The sequence below is a fragment of the Perissodus microlepis genome, chromosome 12 (genome assembly GCF_051167445.1).
Source record: "Perissodus microlepis isolate ML-2025 ecotype Zambia chromosome 12, ASM5116744v1, whole genome shotgun sequence".
Lineage (NCBI taxonomy): Eukaryota > Metazoa > Chordata > Actinopteri > Cichliformes > Cichlidae > Perissodus > Perissodus microlepis.
Window position 1 is genome coordinate 11,028,368 of NC_140472.1, and position 18,342 is coordinate 11,046,709.

General features: G+C 40.2%; 1 protein-coding gene across 4 annotated transcripts in view; it reads right to left on the reverse strand.

The window, feature by feature from the left end:
• Window positions 1-18,342, reverse strand: part of adgrd1 (adhesion G protein-coupled receptor D1) — a 34,454-nt gene that overhangs the window by 2,854 nt on the left and 13,258 nt on the right. For all 4 annotated transcript variants that reach the window (XM_084946184.1, XM_084946183.1, XM_084946182.1 and 1 more), the window contains 11 exons: window positions 6,441-6,514; window positions 5,689-5,812; window positions 3,888-3,991; window positions 3,566-3,677; window positions 3,207-3,360; window positions 1,978-2,044; window positions 897-963; window positions 701-792; window positions 451-577; window positions 327-368; window positions 32-124 (listed from right to left, as the gene is read on the reverse strand). In XM_084946184.1, coding sequence (XP_084802310.1) covers window positions 32-124; window positions 327-368; window positions 451-577; window positions 701-792; window positions 897-963; window positions 1,978-2,044; window positions 3,207-3,360; window positions 3,566-3,677; window positions 3,888-3,991; window positions 5,689-5,812; window positions 6,441-6,514 — 1,056 coding nt within the window. The remainder of the gene's footprint in view (window positions 1-31; window positions 125-326; window positions 369-450; window positions 578-700; window positions 793-896; window positions 964-1,977; window positions 2,045-3,206; window positions 3,361-3,565; window positions 3,678-3,887; window positions 3,992-5,688; window positions 5,813-6,440; window positions 6,515-18,342) is intronic.

Sequence of the window (18,342 nt, forward strand, 5' to 3'; positions counted from 1 at the left end):
TGTTCTTTTTTTTCCCATGATCAGGACTCACTATGTCAGAGTTGAAGGGCTTCACATTAATGTTTCGGATGGAGCTGCTGGTAAGAGACCAGACCTTGGTTTTGTGTTTGAAAGCAGCTCTGACCTACAGTAAGAAGTAAATCCATCACAAACACTGAGAAATATGAGGCAAAGTATGCTGTGCATTCATCACAAGTTAGAAGTTGTTACAGCAGAGAACTTTGTCCCCCTTCTTGCTATTTAGACTAAATATCTAATATCATATACATAATATCAAATTCTAGTTGTTTGTGTGTGGGGAAGTGAAAACATATTCAGCATTATACCTCAGAGTTGAGAAGACAGTGAAATAAGAAGACAAAGAACCCCTAAAGGAGAGAAAAGAATTTATACATAGTTTTAGAAATAGCGTTACAAAATCTAACATTGATCATATTGTAAAGAACCTACTTGTAATGAGTTGAAAACTGCAAATATATAAAGGAATGGCAAAGACTGTGTGTTGACCACGAGAACACCAAAGATCCAGGAAATGCCAAGTATAGGCAAAAGCACAGCTACTGCCTTTATGGTCAGCCTGGAGACAATCCAAGAGATAACATGGTTATGTTGTGAATTTTTATTCAAATATCAGCATTTGATAATAATACAAGAATTAGCCTGATTATGTAAAAAAAGCAATAAACAAAAAACCCCTCACTTGACTGCATTGGCGTCTCCATGAACCTTGTAATTCTCTCCGCTGATTCGAGATATGATCCTGGTCACGGATATCAGAATGCCAATGTTTACCTGAAACAAAGCCGTGTTTGAACAGAAAACAGACTTTTTGTAAATTAGGTGACAAATTGTGACTCGTGTAAAACAACAAAAGGAAAGTTTTGCAAATTTCTCACCACAATCACAAAAAGAGCCGGTGCCACAAATGCCCAGATGGCTCCGTTCTGCAGTGACAGCCAGCAGCTGAAATAAACAGATGAGACAGTGTTCAAAAAGATAGAAGACAAAAACAAGATTATCCAATGGAAGAAATGTTGAAAGGCTTTTACTGACGATTATTTGATAATCACATTCCAACCCCAAAAGATTTTTAGTCAGTGTTTATGTAGTCTATGCATGTATAACTGTATAACGATGTTTTCTAGTAGATCCAGGATGATGACAAATACCACAACAAGAAACCAACACTACTGTATATAATATAAAAAGAGAGCATTTATACACATAACATGTAGGCCAAAATGTATCTTTAATATGACTTTAGAGCCACTTTGCTCTAAATAAGTAAACAACTCATGGTCTCTCACAGTAATCCTTACTAAAGAGGAATCCACAGTTCACAAGTAAAAGGTTGGCTCTATTTTTACATGCCCACGATGCTTTTTGTCACCACAAAAAGGACAAACTTTTTTTTTTTGCCATCCACAATGTCTCAAAATTTCACGTTTGGTATATCAGAATTTTGATGACCAACTCGCAATAATTTTGAATTGAAAATTTTGATCTTTTTTCTTTCTTTTATACCGTTCTCTGTGACTTGCTGTTCAATTATACAAAAAAACAAAAAAGTGTAAAACTTTATCTGACCTTAATATAAAGTTTCAACAATGTGATTCAATCAAATTAAGTAAGTATTTTAGTGTAGTAGGCATTTTAACATGCACTGGAATTTCTCTGTTTTTGGAATGTTTTTCACGGAAAAGCCAGCTGAAAACTTCAGTATTCTCCACCCACAGTAAATTATGCATCCGAGCTGAGGATACCTCCTTCATTTAGACTTTGGATTGTTTTCCCTCAGAACAAAAAGGAAATAATGTTGCAATGCAAACATGGAGCAACACACTGGTAACCAAATGCTTTTAAATAACAATTTCTGTTTGCAATTTCTTGCACACAGGTGATGTCACTATTATGCAACTGCAAAGAGCCTTAATGGAGTAAAGTACATTTCCCCAAAGATTTCTTTTTTATACTTACTTATCAACTTTTCCATAACTGTCAAGTGCTGATGTCATGGACACGACACAGATCAAGAACGGAGAACCTGGTCCAAAAAAACAAACAAACACATATTCAGTAATAGCAGCACCATAGACACCTATTTCCTCCATACACTCCTCAAATGGGGGTTGCGTACAGTACCTACACATAGAGTAGCATGGCAGCTTTATTATAGTATGCTGTATATTTTAGTTTGTGGTAATTATAGTATATAAAACACATATTTGTTACAGTTTACATGTTCTCACTGTACCTTACTGTACATTATGTTAGATAAATGCCATAGAAATGCCTACAAATATAAATGTTTTGTTTTAAATCCAAGGGTGATTGCTCGCAGAGTTTTTTTCCCTTCCCATTTCCTTTCTTTGCCTTGTTGTCAAAGCTCCACAGGATAAACTTCATTGCAAACACTTTGGAACTGTGCACCGTGCAGGACCTGGGCCTGTATAAACTCCCTGTAGAGGTTTTTATTTCTCCGCGGTGCTGCTAATTGCTTGTTTCCTTGAAAACAAGTCCTTAGATTTCACTGCTTTGATCTCTTGGCCTCTGAGGTCCAAAGGTTTTGAGGACACTATGCTGGGAGGAATTTTTTACTTAGAGTGAGGAAATGAAGGATGAAGTAGTTGAAAGCCTTTATCACAGCGTAACAGAGAAATAATTCTTTATAAAAGCATGTATTTACTTTCTTTTGATAACAACTGTACTTGAAGCTGACAGGGAAGAAGTCTCAAGTGAGTAATGTGCAGTAAAAAAAAACACAAAATGAAAAAAATACTCTAGCCAGAAGAAAGGAAGTAATTAAAAAAAGCCAATGTTTTTCCACAAATGGGTTCAACATGTAAGAGAGGCGTTCCCCAGCAGCCAGAGATGGGACACGTATGTTCCAGATTTGTTTTATCTGTCCATCACACTCGAGCTCACAAAGATGATGAGACCTAAAAGATAGACTGGAATGTAGTGAACCTTAAAGTTGATTTATTCAACACTGCTACAGCTGTTTTTATTATATTTGACAAAGAAAGATCAATTTTAACGAAATCATCTTTAGACGAGGTCGCCCAGGGTAGAGGCAGGGCTTTGGATCAGATTTGTGACAATAAAATAAGATGATGTAAGGACAGAAATGAGGAAAATATTACTGAATAGTTATCTTTTTTAAATACATATTTTCAAAAAAAAAGAAAGAAGCAAGACAGACCCACCCCAGCCAATGCCATAGTAGTAGAAGTGTTTGCTGTCTTCAGATCCGAACACCTTGATCACCATACTGTACAGGTGAAGGCCCTCCACCAGCATCCAGGCAAAAGCACTCAGAAAGAAGAAGTGTAGCAGGACAGCCATAACCTTACATGGCAGCTGGGAAAAGATCAAAACTGTCTCTTTTAATGTGTATTTTTTTCTTAAACCCTCATTTTTATACTGCTTTTTATACTTCTCATCATTTTCAACATGATGTATTTCTATCCTTGTCTTGGTAACAGCTGTAAAACCATTAAAACCACTGCCACTCCTGTCATCATTATGCTGCAATCATCAAGCAGTCACTGTGCCGTGTACGTACCGTGCCAGGGTCAAAGCGAGCGCTGATCAGCAGTAAGATCTCTGCCACCAGGATGGCGAAGGAGAGGTTGGCGTGGATGTGGTAGCGCTGGTTACGGATGGTACTCACTGACCTGAAAAGAAGCAAAAGGAAAAATACTTAACTACAGTATAACTTTATAGACTACTATGGTAATAAAAAAGGCTTTGTTGCATTTAAACATTCCAGATTCTGACATCCGACTCATCACACTACATGTCTTTGGCCACATATGAAGGAAAAAAAAAAGGTAATTCCACTGAGTTCTTGTAAATTTACTTACTGTTTAAAAAGTAATACTTACGATAAGACTGCAAAGGTGACCAGAGTGATGGCAAGGCAGAAGATGGAAATAGAGCAGCCAACGTAACCGATGGTTGATAGTGCCACCTTGTGGCCAGTAGAAATCTGTGGAGAGAGGCATTGTCAGCATCAGATCTGACAACACAGCACATGGAGTGTTGGTACATGTGCCATCCCACATACATCCAAATCTAGTGCATCCTTTTTCAACAAAGGGAGTCTCTAGAGTTTATTACTGTGAACACAAGACTAACAAAGACCATTAGTACTTCCACAAGTGGGCACAATATCATAGCCTCAAAAAGTTATTTATAACCTCTCATGTCAAATAGAATAGCACAGATGTTGCAATTAAAATGATTCTTGATCACAAAACTATATATTCTGCTTTTGTTTACATGTTTTGTTCACAAGTTTTTGAGGTAATGTCCTCTTACAGCCATTGCAAAAGATTAAACACCGATTTTTATATTTTGAGCAAAAGCAAAAATGTTTATAATCGACGCAGTGTGCGTCCAGCCCAGTGTGTTGATGTTGTTTTGGATTTCAGGCTATTTTGAGTGTTTGGGTTTAATTTTCCATTAACTGTCTACTCATGTGCCTTGTCATTACAAGAGTAGAGGAGTCTCAGCCATCCAGAACTGGGATACGTGAGATGTTCCCTTGCAACTGAGGGATGAGGCAGCCCACTAATTAGAGACTCGCTAAGGGAAAGCATAGCATCAAATAGACTCGTGTGCCATAAATACAGCACTGGCGCACTTAAGCTGCAATAAGAAGTCTGCTTTTTCTATTTTAAGAAGCCATTGTGGATGCTAACCATACTCCCATGGGTTCGTATTCTTGGATGCAATAGAGTTAGATAAGAGGAAAAAATCATGCACAGGTTTTGTGCTTTTAAGTGCTCCACGTGCAGATGATGTAAACGTGAAAAAGAGAAAACAGAAAAAAATAAATGAAGGATGGTTTAAAGAGATTTTTGTTTATTTGCCCCTTGAGAGCCCATAACTTTGAGGAATGCTCCACTGACCCGTTCAGTGACCTAAAACCACACAAATCATGGTTGCACAAAGCGCTTCTCTATCAAACCACCAGTGAAACTAGTGGTTTGATAGAGAAGTAAAGAAGGCACTGGTAAACCACTGCTTCCTGTTTACTTACTCTTCTACAAGCTAACCAGCGTATTTTGTGTCTTGGTGAGAGGGCTACACTTTTAAATCCAACTGATTTGTTGGATGGCGTAATATAGTGGTTCCATCCTTTCACTCACTCATGCTGCGCATTCACTTGTAAAGTTGCTTGCAGAGTGCACCGACCAAGTTGCCTGGCTTCCACATCACCTGGCCCAGGTGTCTGCCACTGGCTCTGTCTGCACTTGAATATTATATTTTACAGAGATTCCATTTTCACTTCTCAGTCTTCCATTAAACTGTAATAATTTTAAATGATTTTAAAATGTTTTATTGTTTTCTTAAAATATACATCTTCCTTTGTTGTTGCAGGAGTCTGATAGTATGTAAAACACTACTACTTGCAGTTATTCCACCAAAAATTTGTTTGCAAACCACCACTGAACAAGAAAAATAGAAGAATGAGTTACTGGCTACCAGGCGCCGTGCTGATAAAAGTCTGGAGTCTGGTGAGATTAGAAGCTTCAGTACAACTAGGAGAAACATACAAAGCTGAAGACTACAAACATCAAACTGTGTTGAACTCCTTCAAAACAACAAAATGAAAAATGAGATCTGTTGCAAATGCTGCCTAATATTCAGACTTTTGAAGAGCAGCCAGAACATTCATACCTTTAAGGGCACAACTTGCATGAGGATGGCGAAGTTGGTAAGGTGGTTGCACAAACACACGGAGTACGTCATGTTTCCATGTGCGCGCACGCAGCCTTTGTTGGACCATACTCCCTCTTTAGAACTGAAATGAATGACAATTAGGTGCTGTTAGCAGAGGAAATGTATCTAATGCAAGATCAAACATAAAAAACTAGAACAAACAGGATACAGAGAAACAGACGGGGCAATTCTTTACTGGAACGCTGCTGAGAGGGTGCACTCAGTATAATCCAATATCCCCCCGTGGGAGGCACACAGAGATTAAGTTGACTTTATTAGTGCAATCTGACAGGGCGACCCAATTATTCACATTTTTCTTAAGCTTCAGGGCAAAGTGGAGTAGGAGAAGGATGTGTTTGAATCCAACGTATTGGACTCCCTATTTTTAAAAATGAGTTAAGCTTACCAAAAAGTGTTTTGGCTCCGCATATCAGAGCTTCAGCTTTTTTTTTCTTTGTTTTACATTGAGGGCTGCGGCTCAAGAAGCCGAAACAGCGACACGTGTAAAACTGGATGTTTCTGATTTGAAAGAGTAAAAGAAAAAAAAAAAACCCACCACCTTCTTCCAATCACCAGTGATTTCTTATGATTTAAAGACTCGAGAAAGAAATGCATGCAACGAGTGAACAATCAAGATAAACATCCCTTTGGCGCTGGATCTGAATGGATAATTCAGAAGTTCTGTGTCGAAATCATGAACACAAACCCACCTATAGTCCAAGAAGGCACAGTAGAGGAAGACTTTATTGCTCTGATTCTGTACTTGGTCCTGTTGCTCTTTAGTCTGAAAATAGAAAAGTCAAAAAGGCAGAGAGTAAGAGAAGTGTGTGAGATGTGGACGTGCTCGCTTGTGGACTGTTTGTGCGTATAAACTAGAATATTTTAGACAGCAGTCAGCATCATTATTTCTTACAGGCTGCTTGACTTTTCGATCTTTCTACCTCTGTGTTCAATGCACACATTAAGCAATATTAAAGTAACAATAAATTCTTCATTGATGCTTAAATGACCAGCGTAAAACATGACAGCTAAGGAGATCTGAGATCATTCGCTGGGAAAGACAAAGTGCAGATCGTCACTCGGCTAAGGTGATTAGCACGCTGAGCGAAAATCCCTGCTGTCTTCGAGAATCTTATTCGATTATAAATCACTTTTTCTGAGTCATTCCCTTAAAATGAGATTTGGAGTCTCCAGAGACAGTGAGCTAATGGCTACAGTGCAAGACTGCAGTAATTGGGACTTGGCCCTGATTACGGGTCAAACCACTACCCTCCTCAATCTGTCAGCTGAGGAAAACAACACTAAGTGTTGCACACCTCTTCATAGGCACTGTTGCCTTTCCTCTCAGACTCAACAACTATATGATTACATGGAGTGTGTCTGCACTATTTCCTCCTGGAAAAAGTGAGAGTGAGAGTGAAACTGACAGTCAGGCTGTCTAAATGGCCCATAGGCCCCGAGATTCATATTATAAAAGCATAGCACGATACCTAGATGTCACGGCGTGCTCTCATTCTGTCTGTTTCGCAGATTCACCTCCTTACTCATCGTGTATTGCGACCCCCGAGATGGATTTAACAATTAGCTATTTATGTGGCCCATTACAGCAAGCAGGGCAAGAGCCATGAGAGCGCTTAGAAAGTACCCCGTCATCACCAGCAGCTGGCCAGCTCTGGTGATCTGCAAGCAACCCCGTGGATGAATTTACTGGTCTCCTGTGGGCTCTAATATGCTCTTTTTTTCTTGCTGGGTGTAAATGAAAGCAGATGGAAATAAGAAAAACTGCAACTTGCCCACTGGAAGTCCACCACTAAAGGGCCATATCTGCTCTAACTGGGGCTTTGTAGAGCATAGGAAGACTAATTATTCTTATTAACAATACAATGTAAACTCAGCTTCAAACACTAATCATCAAACCCTGATGCGTACCAGACACAAGTGAAACATACATTAACTAACAGACCATCACACATACAGTATGAGCACGCTTCTTGGCCATGTTCCTGCTCTAACAACTGTTTTGTGGTGTGTCCAGTTTGCATTTTCCAGCTGATATCTGAGGAGAGATGCAGGACCCCGAAAGTCACTGGTGAGCGCTTAAAATGTACTTGGAGATCTGGTCGAGCTTTGAGAGCACGCTGTTGTTTCCCCAGTGCCCCGGGGCCTCAGCATCTACCAGCCAAGACTGCAGCTGGCGCTCCAAGTCTTTATTAACAACAGAGGGCCAGGAAACACCGCCCTGGAAGTCACTTTGAGCCTTGTAAGGCGAGCAGAACAGGGAGGAATAAGGGAGAGGAAAAACTAGTGACAGGAGAGTGATGCAGAGTGACAGGCTGATAAAGGAGAAGAGCCTGGGAGAGAGAGGCTGATAAATCATAGATAGACAAGATGTTTCTGGTGCCTCTTTGTTACAATGTCCCACTACAGTGTCTGTTGTAGCTGCCTGTGGTTTCAAACATATCGGATATGCCAGTATGAGTAAAAACTAACCATTTAAAATTCTTAGTTATTTAAGCGTGCAATAGATTTATCAGTTAAATGTAATTAATGTAGATACAAATGCTTGCATATATAACATCTAATATAATATTATTTAATAACAATTATTGATGCATCAATGTGGACAAATGACTTAAAGCACAACAAAAGGCAGGCAGGCATGATTCACACTTAGCAATTTATCCCAATTCACAAGTTTCTTAGTAAAACCTTTAAAAATCTTACAGCTGAAGAAGGCAACACAGTTTTGCTGTCACCGGACAAGAAATCAAAACAACCTTTCAGCATATTGCCATTCACGAATTTCAGGAGAGAACCCAACTCCACGCACACGGAGTCTGTGAAGGAGCCAATCAGAGGTCTTTTCAGACCCGATTGCGTGAGTAGAATAGGATGTGACGGTGCAACGGGTTAAGCGGAGGATTATCACTTGGGAGAGCAGGGGCTCGGTCCTGTTTGAAGCTATTGCGACACTGATATAACTTTTGGGATATGAAGCATATGCTGGCGCATGCTTGTTTCTGGCTTTTTCTTTGGGTGGGTGTGTGTGTGTGTGTGTGTGTGTGGGGGGGGGGGGGGGGGGGGTATAGGACAGTCATACCGCTTCTTTTGATAATAATAATAATATGTTAAAAGCAGTTGTAGCTGCTCCCATAAATCCAAGTCTTTGATTTGGCAGATTTCTTCTTTTTTTTTTTGCAGTCGATAGCTTTCCTATCTTCTTCTTCTCATAAGAAGATTATGTAATAAACTGTTACCCGATTAGATATTTTAAATATTTTTCCCCAAAAGACTCTGATAACATTTTTGTCAAGAGATTAGCTACTGTCACTGAATTTGTAAGAAAAAAACAGTGAGGTATTATTTTGGCTTAATCACACATCCTGTTACTTTGTTCAGGGTTCAGGTGGGATTTTCTTCACTGCCACAGTGAATAGTTGTATAAACTGAGTCATGATCAAGAGAAGCCGTTATTAAATTACTCAAAACAGACTCATTTCACATTTATTTTTATACAGCATAATGCGCTGTTAAAATACTTAAAAGCAAAAATAAACAAATAAACATTTCTTCACTTAATGCCAACAGCAAAGTGGGTAAACTCTGAATTAAGCATCAAATCAGCAGAGTGGACATTTTGTCTGTGGGAGCATTTCCACAAACATTAGGGAACTCAGTTCTAACAAGAAAATGTCTTTGCGGTCAATAGCTCACTTTGTCAGACTTTAATCTTTCCTCTAAAAGGTTTATCTGGACTCTTTTCAGCTACGTTAAATGTTAAGGTGATGCATCACATTGGTCCACCAGTGCTTCGCTTCACGCTTAAACTCAGGAGGAGTAAAGAGACATTTACTAAGTGCTGAAAGCCTTAATCAACACTGCATGAAGCCATTCACCGAGGGCTTGAATGGAAAGACTCCAGCTTTAGAGCTGTTGGTGTTGGATCAATGCTTGCACCTGTAACTTCCATCTTTTCAGTCATGTACTAGATGCACTGGAGCCTGTATAAGCTGATATTAGAGGCTGTTGTACATCCTGGACTGACTAACAACCAGCCAATGTGAGACAGATTGTTTTGTATTCTGAAATTCAATTCAATTTCATTCATTAATATAGCTTAATATATCACTCACAGTCGCCTCAAGGCACTTTATATTGTAAGGTAAAGACCCTACAGTAATACAGAGAAAACTCCAACAAACAAACGACCACCTATCAGTAAGCACTTGGCGACAGTGGGAAGGAAAAACTCCCTTTTTACAGGAAGAAACCTGCAGCAGGCTTAGGGAGGGAATGCCATCTGCTGTGACCAGAGGGGAGGAAGTTAGGACAACCCATTCCTGTCTTGCTCATGGCAGCACATCTCTACCAGGCATACACACCACCTTCAGAATAAAAGTGATAATCTGCTGTCTGACGCACATATCCCTCTAAACCAAATCAGTTCTTCATCTTTATGGTTTTGATCACCATCCATCCATCCATCCGTGGTTTTTGGGTGAGACAATGAAGGATAAAAATAACACACAGCACAAAATCTTAACATCATACACAACCCAGCAATTTATAGTGTGCCAGCCTGTCTGTCCTCTGTGGAGTCTTTTAGGCCTTCCACGTGTAGCAGAGCTAGAAGCCGAAGAAGTAAAACTAGAAAGTGAACCAGAGAAAAATCCTTCACACAGAAAAAAACAGGAACAGAAACTCAACGAAGGTAATATTAACTAAAGATTAAAAACTCAGAAACAGCACAAAATCGTGGAACCCTGACAACAATGAAACAAATTGAGTCTGAGCTAACGTAACAGCAATCTTGACCTCAGTCTTAAAACATTCTTTTTTTTTTTATATATCCACTACTATCCTCTAGAGCTTGAGGTCAGTCCTGCTTCACCCACTCATTCCATCCATCCAGCACTGATACAACAAAATGCGGCCGCAAGAGTAATCGGACAGTTTCAGTTGTGCTAAATTTAAAAACCAGAGAGAAATTACAGAGCGGTGTGAGCGTGAGAAGAGAAAAGGAGCGTTCGTCTCCCGTTCCCTGAAATGTTCCAAATCGATTTGAAACGCAGAGAGCTGAGGTGTAATTTGGGCTGCAATTTCTGGATTTGGTACACGTATTTATTTTGCAGCGAGCGCCATAAAAACAATGATCCATCTTGCTTTTGCAAAACTGAAAGGCATAATTTAAAATCACCTTCACTTTTTAGAGTAGGCCTGTGAGGTGCACAGGGTTTGACAGTGGCTCAACTGCTCTGCATAAAAACAATGAGGCCATACACGTATAAGCTTAGAAAGCTGAACTGACTGCTGTTAAATTTAGTAAGGGAAGGAAATATTTTATTGCACTATGAATGGGCAACGCACAACGAGGTATGGTGGAACATTCCTCAGTCACAGAAACACACACGGAGCCTGAGAAAAAAAATCTTCTACTCAGTATAAACTAAAGCATTACACATCCTGTGACTGCGATGAGGCGCAGGCCGCGCCGCTGCTGTAACACAGCTTTTCAATCAGAGTCCGGACTTAGGTTGATCCACACACAGCACGAGGAGCAACAACAAAAATCCATGCAGCATAACACAACTGGCCATGAGTGAGATCATGCTGTCAGGGGAAATGTAAAAAGACATGCAGCTGTGGTCCCAGCTCAGCCTCGGAGGTAGACATCGAAAACAACGAGACGAGTGTTGATAGTCACGCTGGGTGTGAGGAAAACCAGGAACAATTAAACAGCTCTAAAAGTCAGCGAGATGGTTTTGATTTGCAGATGTACTGTATCGCTGATATGAAGTCGACTCAAAAGAAAAGAAGAAAAGAGAAAGTGATCCCCTCCCCCCTTTTTATCACCAGCTTCACATGCATGAATTCATAAGTTTAAATCCAAAGGGGTTTCACATGGAACCACTGCAATGTTTCTCTGTTTTCTGGTCTGCTTCAGAGCAATGACACATTCACATTTAAAAAAAAAAGTCAAAGGGCTGCATATTTAGAGTCTTTGTGGTGAAGTTTAACAATACATAAGATTTTTAGGTGATAATGTTCCCCGATAAAGCTTGCACCTCTATTGGTATGTAAACATATCGACGCTGAGGCTACGCCAAGAAAGAAAGAGCTTTTATTTGGGACGACTCACGCTAACTGTAACTCATGAAAATTTTAAGCAATCATACATCTTTATCAATACATAAAGAAAAGCATTTTTAATTTTGTGCTTATCATGAGAAAATTCCAAGATTCAGATGATGACGACGACACCTGTTAATCAGCTGATTGGATACATTTGTTTGCCCTTTCCATTCGATTAGAGTACGGCAATAACTCCTTATTATATAAGCACCAGATCGATGCATCCTGAGTGTGGATAAACAACAGAAATAGATGCACTTAACTAAATGAATTCTTTAAATGAAAAATAAGCACTGTCACTATGAGATGATGAGCCTCCTTGCCAGCTAGTGTGACACTGATAGTGCTGTCCAAAATTATTGAGCTTCCTGTGTGCACGATCAACTGTTAGAGGTGGGTAGATTGCTCCAAATCAACAGTATCAATGCTGATATTGGTATTGCATCGATGCTAGCATGAGAGGATCAATACTTTGTTTAGCCCACTGACTGTATGTACTTGGTATGGTATCGATACCAAAAAATCTGCTATATTGTGCAGGAATATCCCTCATTACAAAGATCCCAGTCTTAGTTTAGGTCTTAGTTTCCCTGACACTGCATGACTAACATTACTGCCTGCAGCGGGGGAGGGAGAATATTTCAGCCATTTATTAAACTGAAGAGCTTGTTTGAGGGAAATAAATTCACTTTGACTTTTTAAAGACTAACTTATTCCATAAAAGCAGCTTTTTTTGTTTTGTCTTTATCTTGGCGAGATTTTTTTTAAATCTACGGCTATAAATCTGTTCTGCACATTTACAATCTTGAATTGCTATTTCATCGTTTTGCCGTGAGTTTAAAAGAGCGGACATAAGACTGCTTCTACTAGGCAATGAAATTCTTTTTGAACATTACTTCACAAGTACCAAATCCTTTTTTTTCATCATTCTTTTAACAAAACTCCCTGTGTCTGTGGGCACAGATGGGGGGCTTGCTTAAAAAAAAGAGATCTGCTTTTTATCACGTAGCGAGAGGTGGTGGTCGCAAAGTTGGAGCGGTGACAGAAAGGGGGCGCTAAATGGGAGGAGCTGTCTATTGCAGTGGGAATTGCAATAGCCAGACCTCCATCTGTGATTGATCAGTGAGTTGGCTCACACGTCTTGTGTTTGTGTGCGCAAGTGTACGGGTGGGTGTGGGTGGCTGGGAAATCTGGAGAGAGAGGGAGAGAGAGAGAAAAACAGAGTGATAGGTTTTGCCCATAAGGTTCAAACTGGGCGTGTGCTGGAGTTATAAAAAGACTGGCAAAAAAGAGCAGATATGCTATTGTGGCAGAAAGGTCTGATCAGGATCAGCATGGCTTGGCGTGATTAAACGAATAAGAGCGTGGGTATCAGTATGTGTTGAATAACCTTTGCGTGTTTATTTTCAATGGTACTGAACAATTAGTCCATTATTTTCCACACTAACAAGCCTTGACATGTTTTCATGCACAAGTAAGCATTTTTCCTTCTTCTCTCTTGACCTTATTACAAGAATTACTTCCTGCTGAACTCTCATTTTCTTTGTTATAAGAAAGTTGAAAATAAATCAAAAAGTTAGCCTCTCAGAGGTTGTATGGCTACCTGGTAAATATTTGAGGTCCTTAAGAGTAGAAGCATAACACACTCACTGGACACTTTAATAGGTACACCTCTCAGGTACTAGGTTGGACCCCCTTTTGCTTTCAAAAATGCTGTAATGCTTTCTGGATCAGTTCCGTCAAGAAGCTTGAAACATTCCTCAGAGATTTCGGGCCACAATGACGCGACAACATCACATAAATTCAGATTTGTCAGCTGCATGTCCAAGATGAGAATCACCACATCCCTAAGATGTTATATTGGACTGATATGCAGTGACTGTGGATGCCACCTGAGTACAGTGATCCCATTGAAACCAGTTTGAAGTGATCTGAGTTTTGTGACATGGCGCACCATCCTGCTGGAAGCAGCCATCAGAAGAGGCGTACAGTGTGCTCAGCAACAGTGTTTAAACAATAGGTGGTACTGTGGGGTTGAAAGTGTGCCAAGAAAACCATTAGACCACCAGCAGCAGCCTGACCCACTGATAAAAGACAGGATGGATTCATACTTTCATTTATGCAGCATTCTGAGTCTGAATGTTGGAGCAAAAATCTAGATTTATTGGACCAGGCAATGTGTTGCCAACAGTGTTGGGTAAGTTACTTTAAATTAGTAACTGAGTTACATTACTAGTTACTTCTATCAAAAGTAACTCAGTTACTTCAAGTTACTCGTTACTTTCAGAGTAACTAGTTACTAGGGAAAGTAACTTTGGTTTTACTCAGAATTGTCTTGTTAATGTGTTGCTTCCGTAACTGGATACCCAGCAAGATTGCCAGTCTTCTAGCTTGCTTACTTGCCACAAGTGCACTGTGCCACCTACCAATAGAAATTGAAAAAAATAATGTGCACACTTCCACGAGAGAAATCCCACGCCTGGACCGTCGTTGACCGCCGCCATGATTCTAGCCTGCTTTTTACATCCAACACAAAAACTGCAGTCGTGGTGCTTTTGATTGTACTCAGAACTCGGAAATTCTGCCTTCTGAATAGGAAGATGTAGGGAACACCGGACTGCAGATGAGCTGCTTACAGGGCTGGACTGGGACAAAAAAAAAATCGTCCCGGGGAATTTGACTATTATAGGAAAAATCATAAAGCCTTTGAATGAAAACAAACTCTGTTGTGACAGTGATGTACACTGTTCTGATGGTATATATGCATTAATCTATCAATCGTTTGTTGTAAGACTCAGATAATTATTTTTTTAAAAGCGAGACATTTTAAATGAGAATAAGAAAGAAAAGTATTTCCTTGTGCCCACCTTTCCCTGTTAATGCCCTACCTGCCCCCCTGGCAACACTTTGCTAGACCCGCCCCTGCACAGTTACCAGCTGTCAGCTAAGTAAAAAAAAGGATCCTGGTGTTATTTGTCTCTCAGAAACAGTTCATAACTTCCCTTCAACTCATTCATGTCACCTAAAAGGTAAACCTGTTTCTCCATCACCTGTTCAGCTCTGATGATTCAGTAAGGACATCTCCTGGTTTCATCTTCATGTTTCCCTCTCACCACATATCCAAACCGACATCATGACCAGCAGCTTTACAGCTGTGGCTCCAGCAAACATCAGCTGATAGTAGAAAGTAATATTAAATAAATTCTAACAACAGCTGATCAAGCTTAAACGTGCGCGACACCCGCTGGTTTCCTCTTTCTGGCGCAAAGTAGGCGATAAATAAACAAGAGAGAAAAGCCGATCAGCTGATCATTGATCAGTTTCATGATTGAAGTAGAAACAGGAGAGGGAGGGGAGAGAATGAGAGGAGAAGAGGCAGCTGTGCAGCGTAAACACAGAATAAATCCAGCTTTGTGTCTTTTTCATTGTAGCTGAAGTCCCAGACAAAATGTTCCTTTTCACCTCAATACGAAACCCGTAATATTTTCTCTGAATACGAGACGATTCTGTTTTTTACGGGACAGTTGGCAACTCTAATAATTAACCTATGAACAAAATAAAGTTCAACATCAGTAACATCATAGCACCCACCCAGCTGTATAGAAACTCCGTCATGCTAGCTAGTACGCAGTACGAAAAAGTCAGCATAACGAAAATAAACTCCACCTAAACTTGATTTATATGTGACTCAGATACACTGCAGGTCATAACTTCTTACCTGAAGTTCAGTTCACCTGATACTCGGACCGGCGGCTGCTTCGGGTCTCTCCTCTTGCCTCCCTTTTCCTTCATCCACCTGCTGGCTTCCACCACTTGCTAATGTTATTGAATCCGTGGAAGCTCCGCGATAGCCACCACACGAAGTAACGAATAACGAGCCTATTTGAATCCCAGTAACGAGTAACGCGTTCCTGGTTTTGGCATAATAACTAGTTACCGTGCTCGTTACCACAATAATAACGTAGTTACTGTAACGCGTTACTTAATAACGCGTTAGTCCCAACACTGGTTGCCAACAAGAGATGCTCTTCTGCACATACTGGTTGTAACAAGAGGTTGTTGGAATTATTACTGCCTTCCAATCAGATCTGCATAGCTTCGCTTTTCAGACTATTATCTATAAACCCTAGAAATGGTTGTGCAGGAAAATCCCAACAAATCAGCAATTTCTGAAATATTCAGACCAGCTTGTCTGGCACCAACAACCACACCACAGTCAAAGCCACATAAAATACCCCTCTTTGCAATTTTGATACTCAGTTTTCAAGTTTTCAGCATGCTGTCTTCACCATGTCTACATGCCCAAATGAACTGAGTTGCTGCCATGTGACTGGCTGATTAGGTATTTGTATTATTAAGCAGTTGAACAGATGTGCAAAGTTACTAAAGTTGTGAGTTTATAACCTACTTTTGCATAAGGCTACCGACAGAAGTCACTGTCACACATATACATTTAAACTTGTGCACCCAAATCTTTCCTTAAGTCATTAAAGATGTATGCTGTGTACAGTCATTCCAATTGGGAAAAACAACAGTTCAAAGAAGTCATTAAAAGCTAAACATCAGCATAAAAATCATTCAAGTGAATTGAGAGACTAGCAGCAAAATACTGCCGTGCCATTCCACTCATGACTCTGGATCTTCTTATAAACCTTCTCAGCTAACACACTTCTTTATATGCCTCTAAAGTCAGGCACCCTTGTCAAAATCATTTATTTAATCCTCATAGTTTTAATTCTATAAATAGACCTCACCCATGAAGTCAATCTTTCCATTTGTTCACTTCATACCATCAGTGTGATGCTTTCATGCCAGTAGAGGATAAAAAGAAGGTGCCAGCCTCTTTTTTTTAAATGTATATATTAATGTTTAACTACAGACCTCAGTGCTTCACACCGTTTTTTTCCTCTTCGCCGCCTTCACCCCTCTCAAAGTAAACCAGAGTCAGACAGCCGTAATAAATCACCAAAAGAGCCAGGGTCCAATCACCACCGCAGCTCAAAGGCGTGAGAAAGCCTGTGGGCCTTTGATGATAACACCTAGTCAGGTTATCAAACCAGCTCCATGCCACAAAGCGTGGTTGCAGAAGTGATTGAGTCTCTGAGCTCAGAGCATCAGTCAAGGATGCAAGGTCACTCAGATGGCAACCACATGATTTAGACCTTGACTTGAGTGAGTAGTACCTGCTATAACAAAGGTTTATTTACAGGCTGGTGACTCCATCACTCCATGATATCATATGTTTTAGCATTCCAAGTGTCAGATAGAGAAAATGGATGAGACTTTGTGTCTGAGCCAGGATAGTAGTTGACTGTACAGTACCAGAGACGAAACACAGAGCTTGTTGTAGCCACGACAGCACGAAAAGACGGATGAGGGAGCTGACATATTTCTGTGCTAGACACATTCAACACTCCCACTGGGCTTTAATGAAGTCACTGTGCACTTACCTATTCTCAGGGGGTAAACAGAGAGGTCAGCCGCAAATCACTTACTCCAGCCCAGTGAACCGGTGCCATGAGCAGACATGTTTGAGGTTTAGTACGGACAGTAAAGACCAACATAGACTATGACGGGTAATGTCTGCCACATACTGTGTGAGCAGCCCACCCTGCCTTCAAGCTAGGGAGGTGATAAGTATCGACACCTTGCCAAAACTAGTAAAACAACCAAAATAGTTTCTTTTTGACTAAATCCAACAACAGGTCTGTGCAGTTTTAGCAAAAACAACCTGTTCTGGATGCGACCAGAGCCAAAAGTTCTGCATGCCAAATTACGATGTGGCTCCTCGTAATAAATCACAGCCTGAGCTATGTGCAACAGAAATACGCTGGCTCGGTGCGTTCCAATCAGCATGCATTACTAATAAGTATAACAGCCTATTTGTAATGGGATAGAGAGGAAAGAATGCATGTAACCTGATTTATCCTTACGTCAGTGGTAAGGGCAATCCAACTAAAATAGAAACACCTTAAAACAGAAACAGAGCGGAGAACTGCTGAGCATCTCCAGCACTACCATAACAAAGGAAATTTTAACTCCTCTCCCATGGTGTCCGCTAAAACAAACAGAGCAATCATTGTCACAGAAACCAGGCCAGATAATTACAGCATAAACATTTATTTCACCAGGGAAGATGAAGGCAAACAAAGCAATATTACCATGGTTTCATAAAGCTGCATGAGTTTCTTTTTTGCTTTTATGAGTGGGGTTGATTCACTTCTACAGAAAGTCGATCATTCATGCAGGACTTGTAAAAGAAACAGAAATACATTGCAGTGTGCTTAAGTCAACCGCCTCATTAATGCCATTGCATGATAATCTAACAGCTTATCAACACAACTAATTAAGATAAAACAAACACAAGACTGTGAAGTTTGCCACCACATTTATGAGTTTACAGGAACACAAGCTAATGCAATAGACACTGGTCAATTAATTTCCAGTTCTGACTGAATTTCCCATGGAAAGCTGGCACTG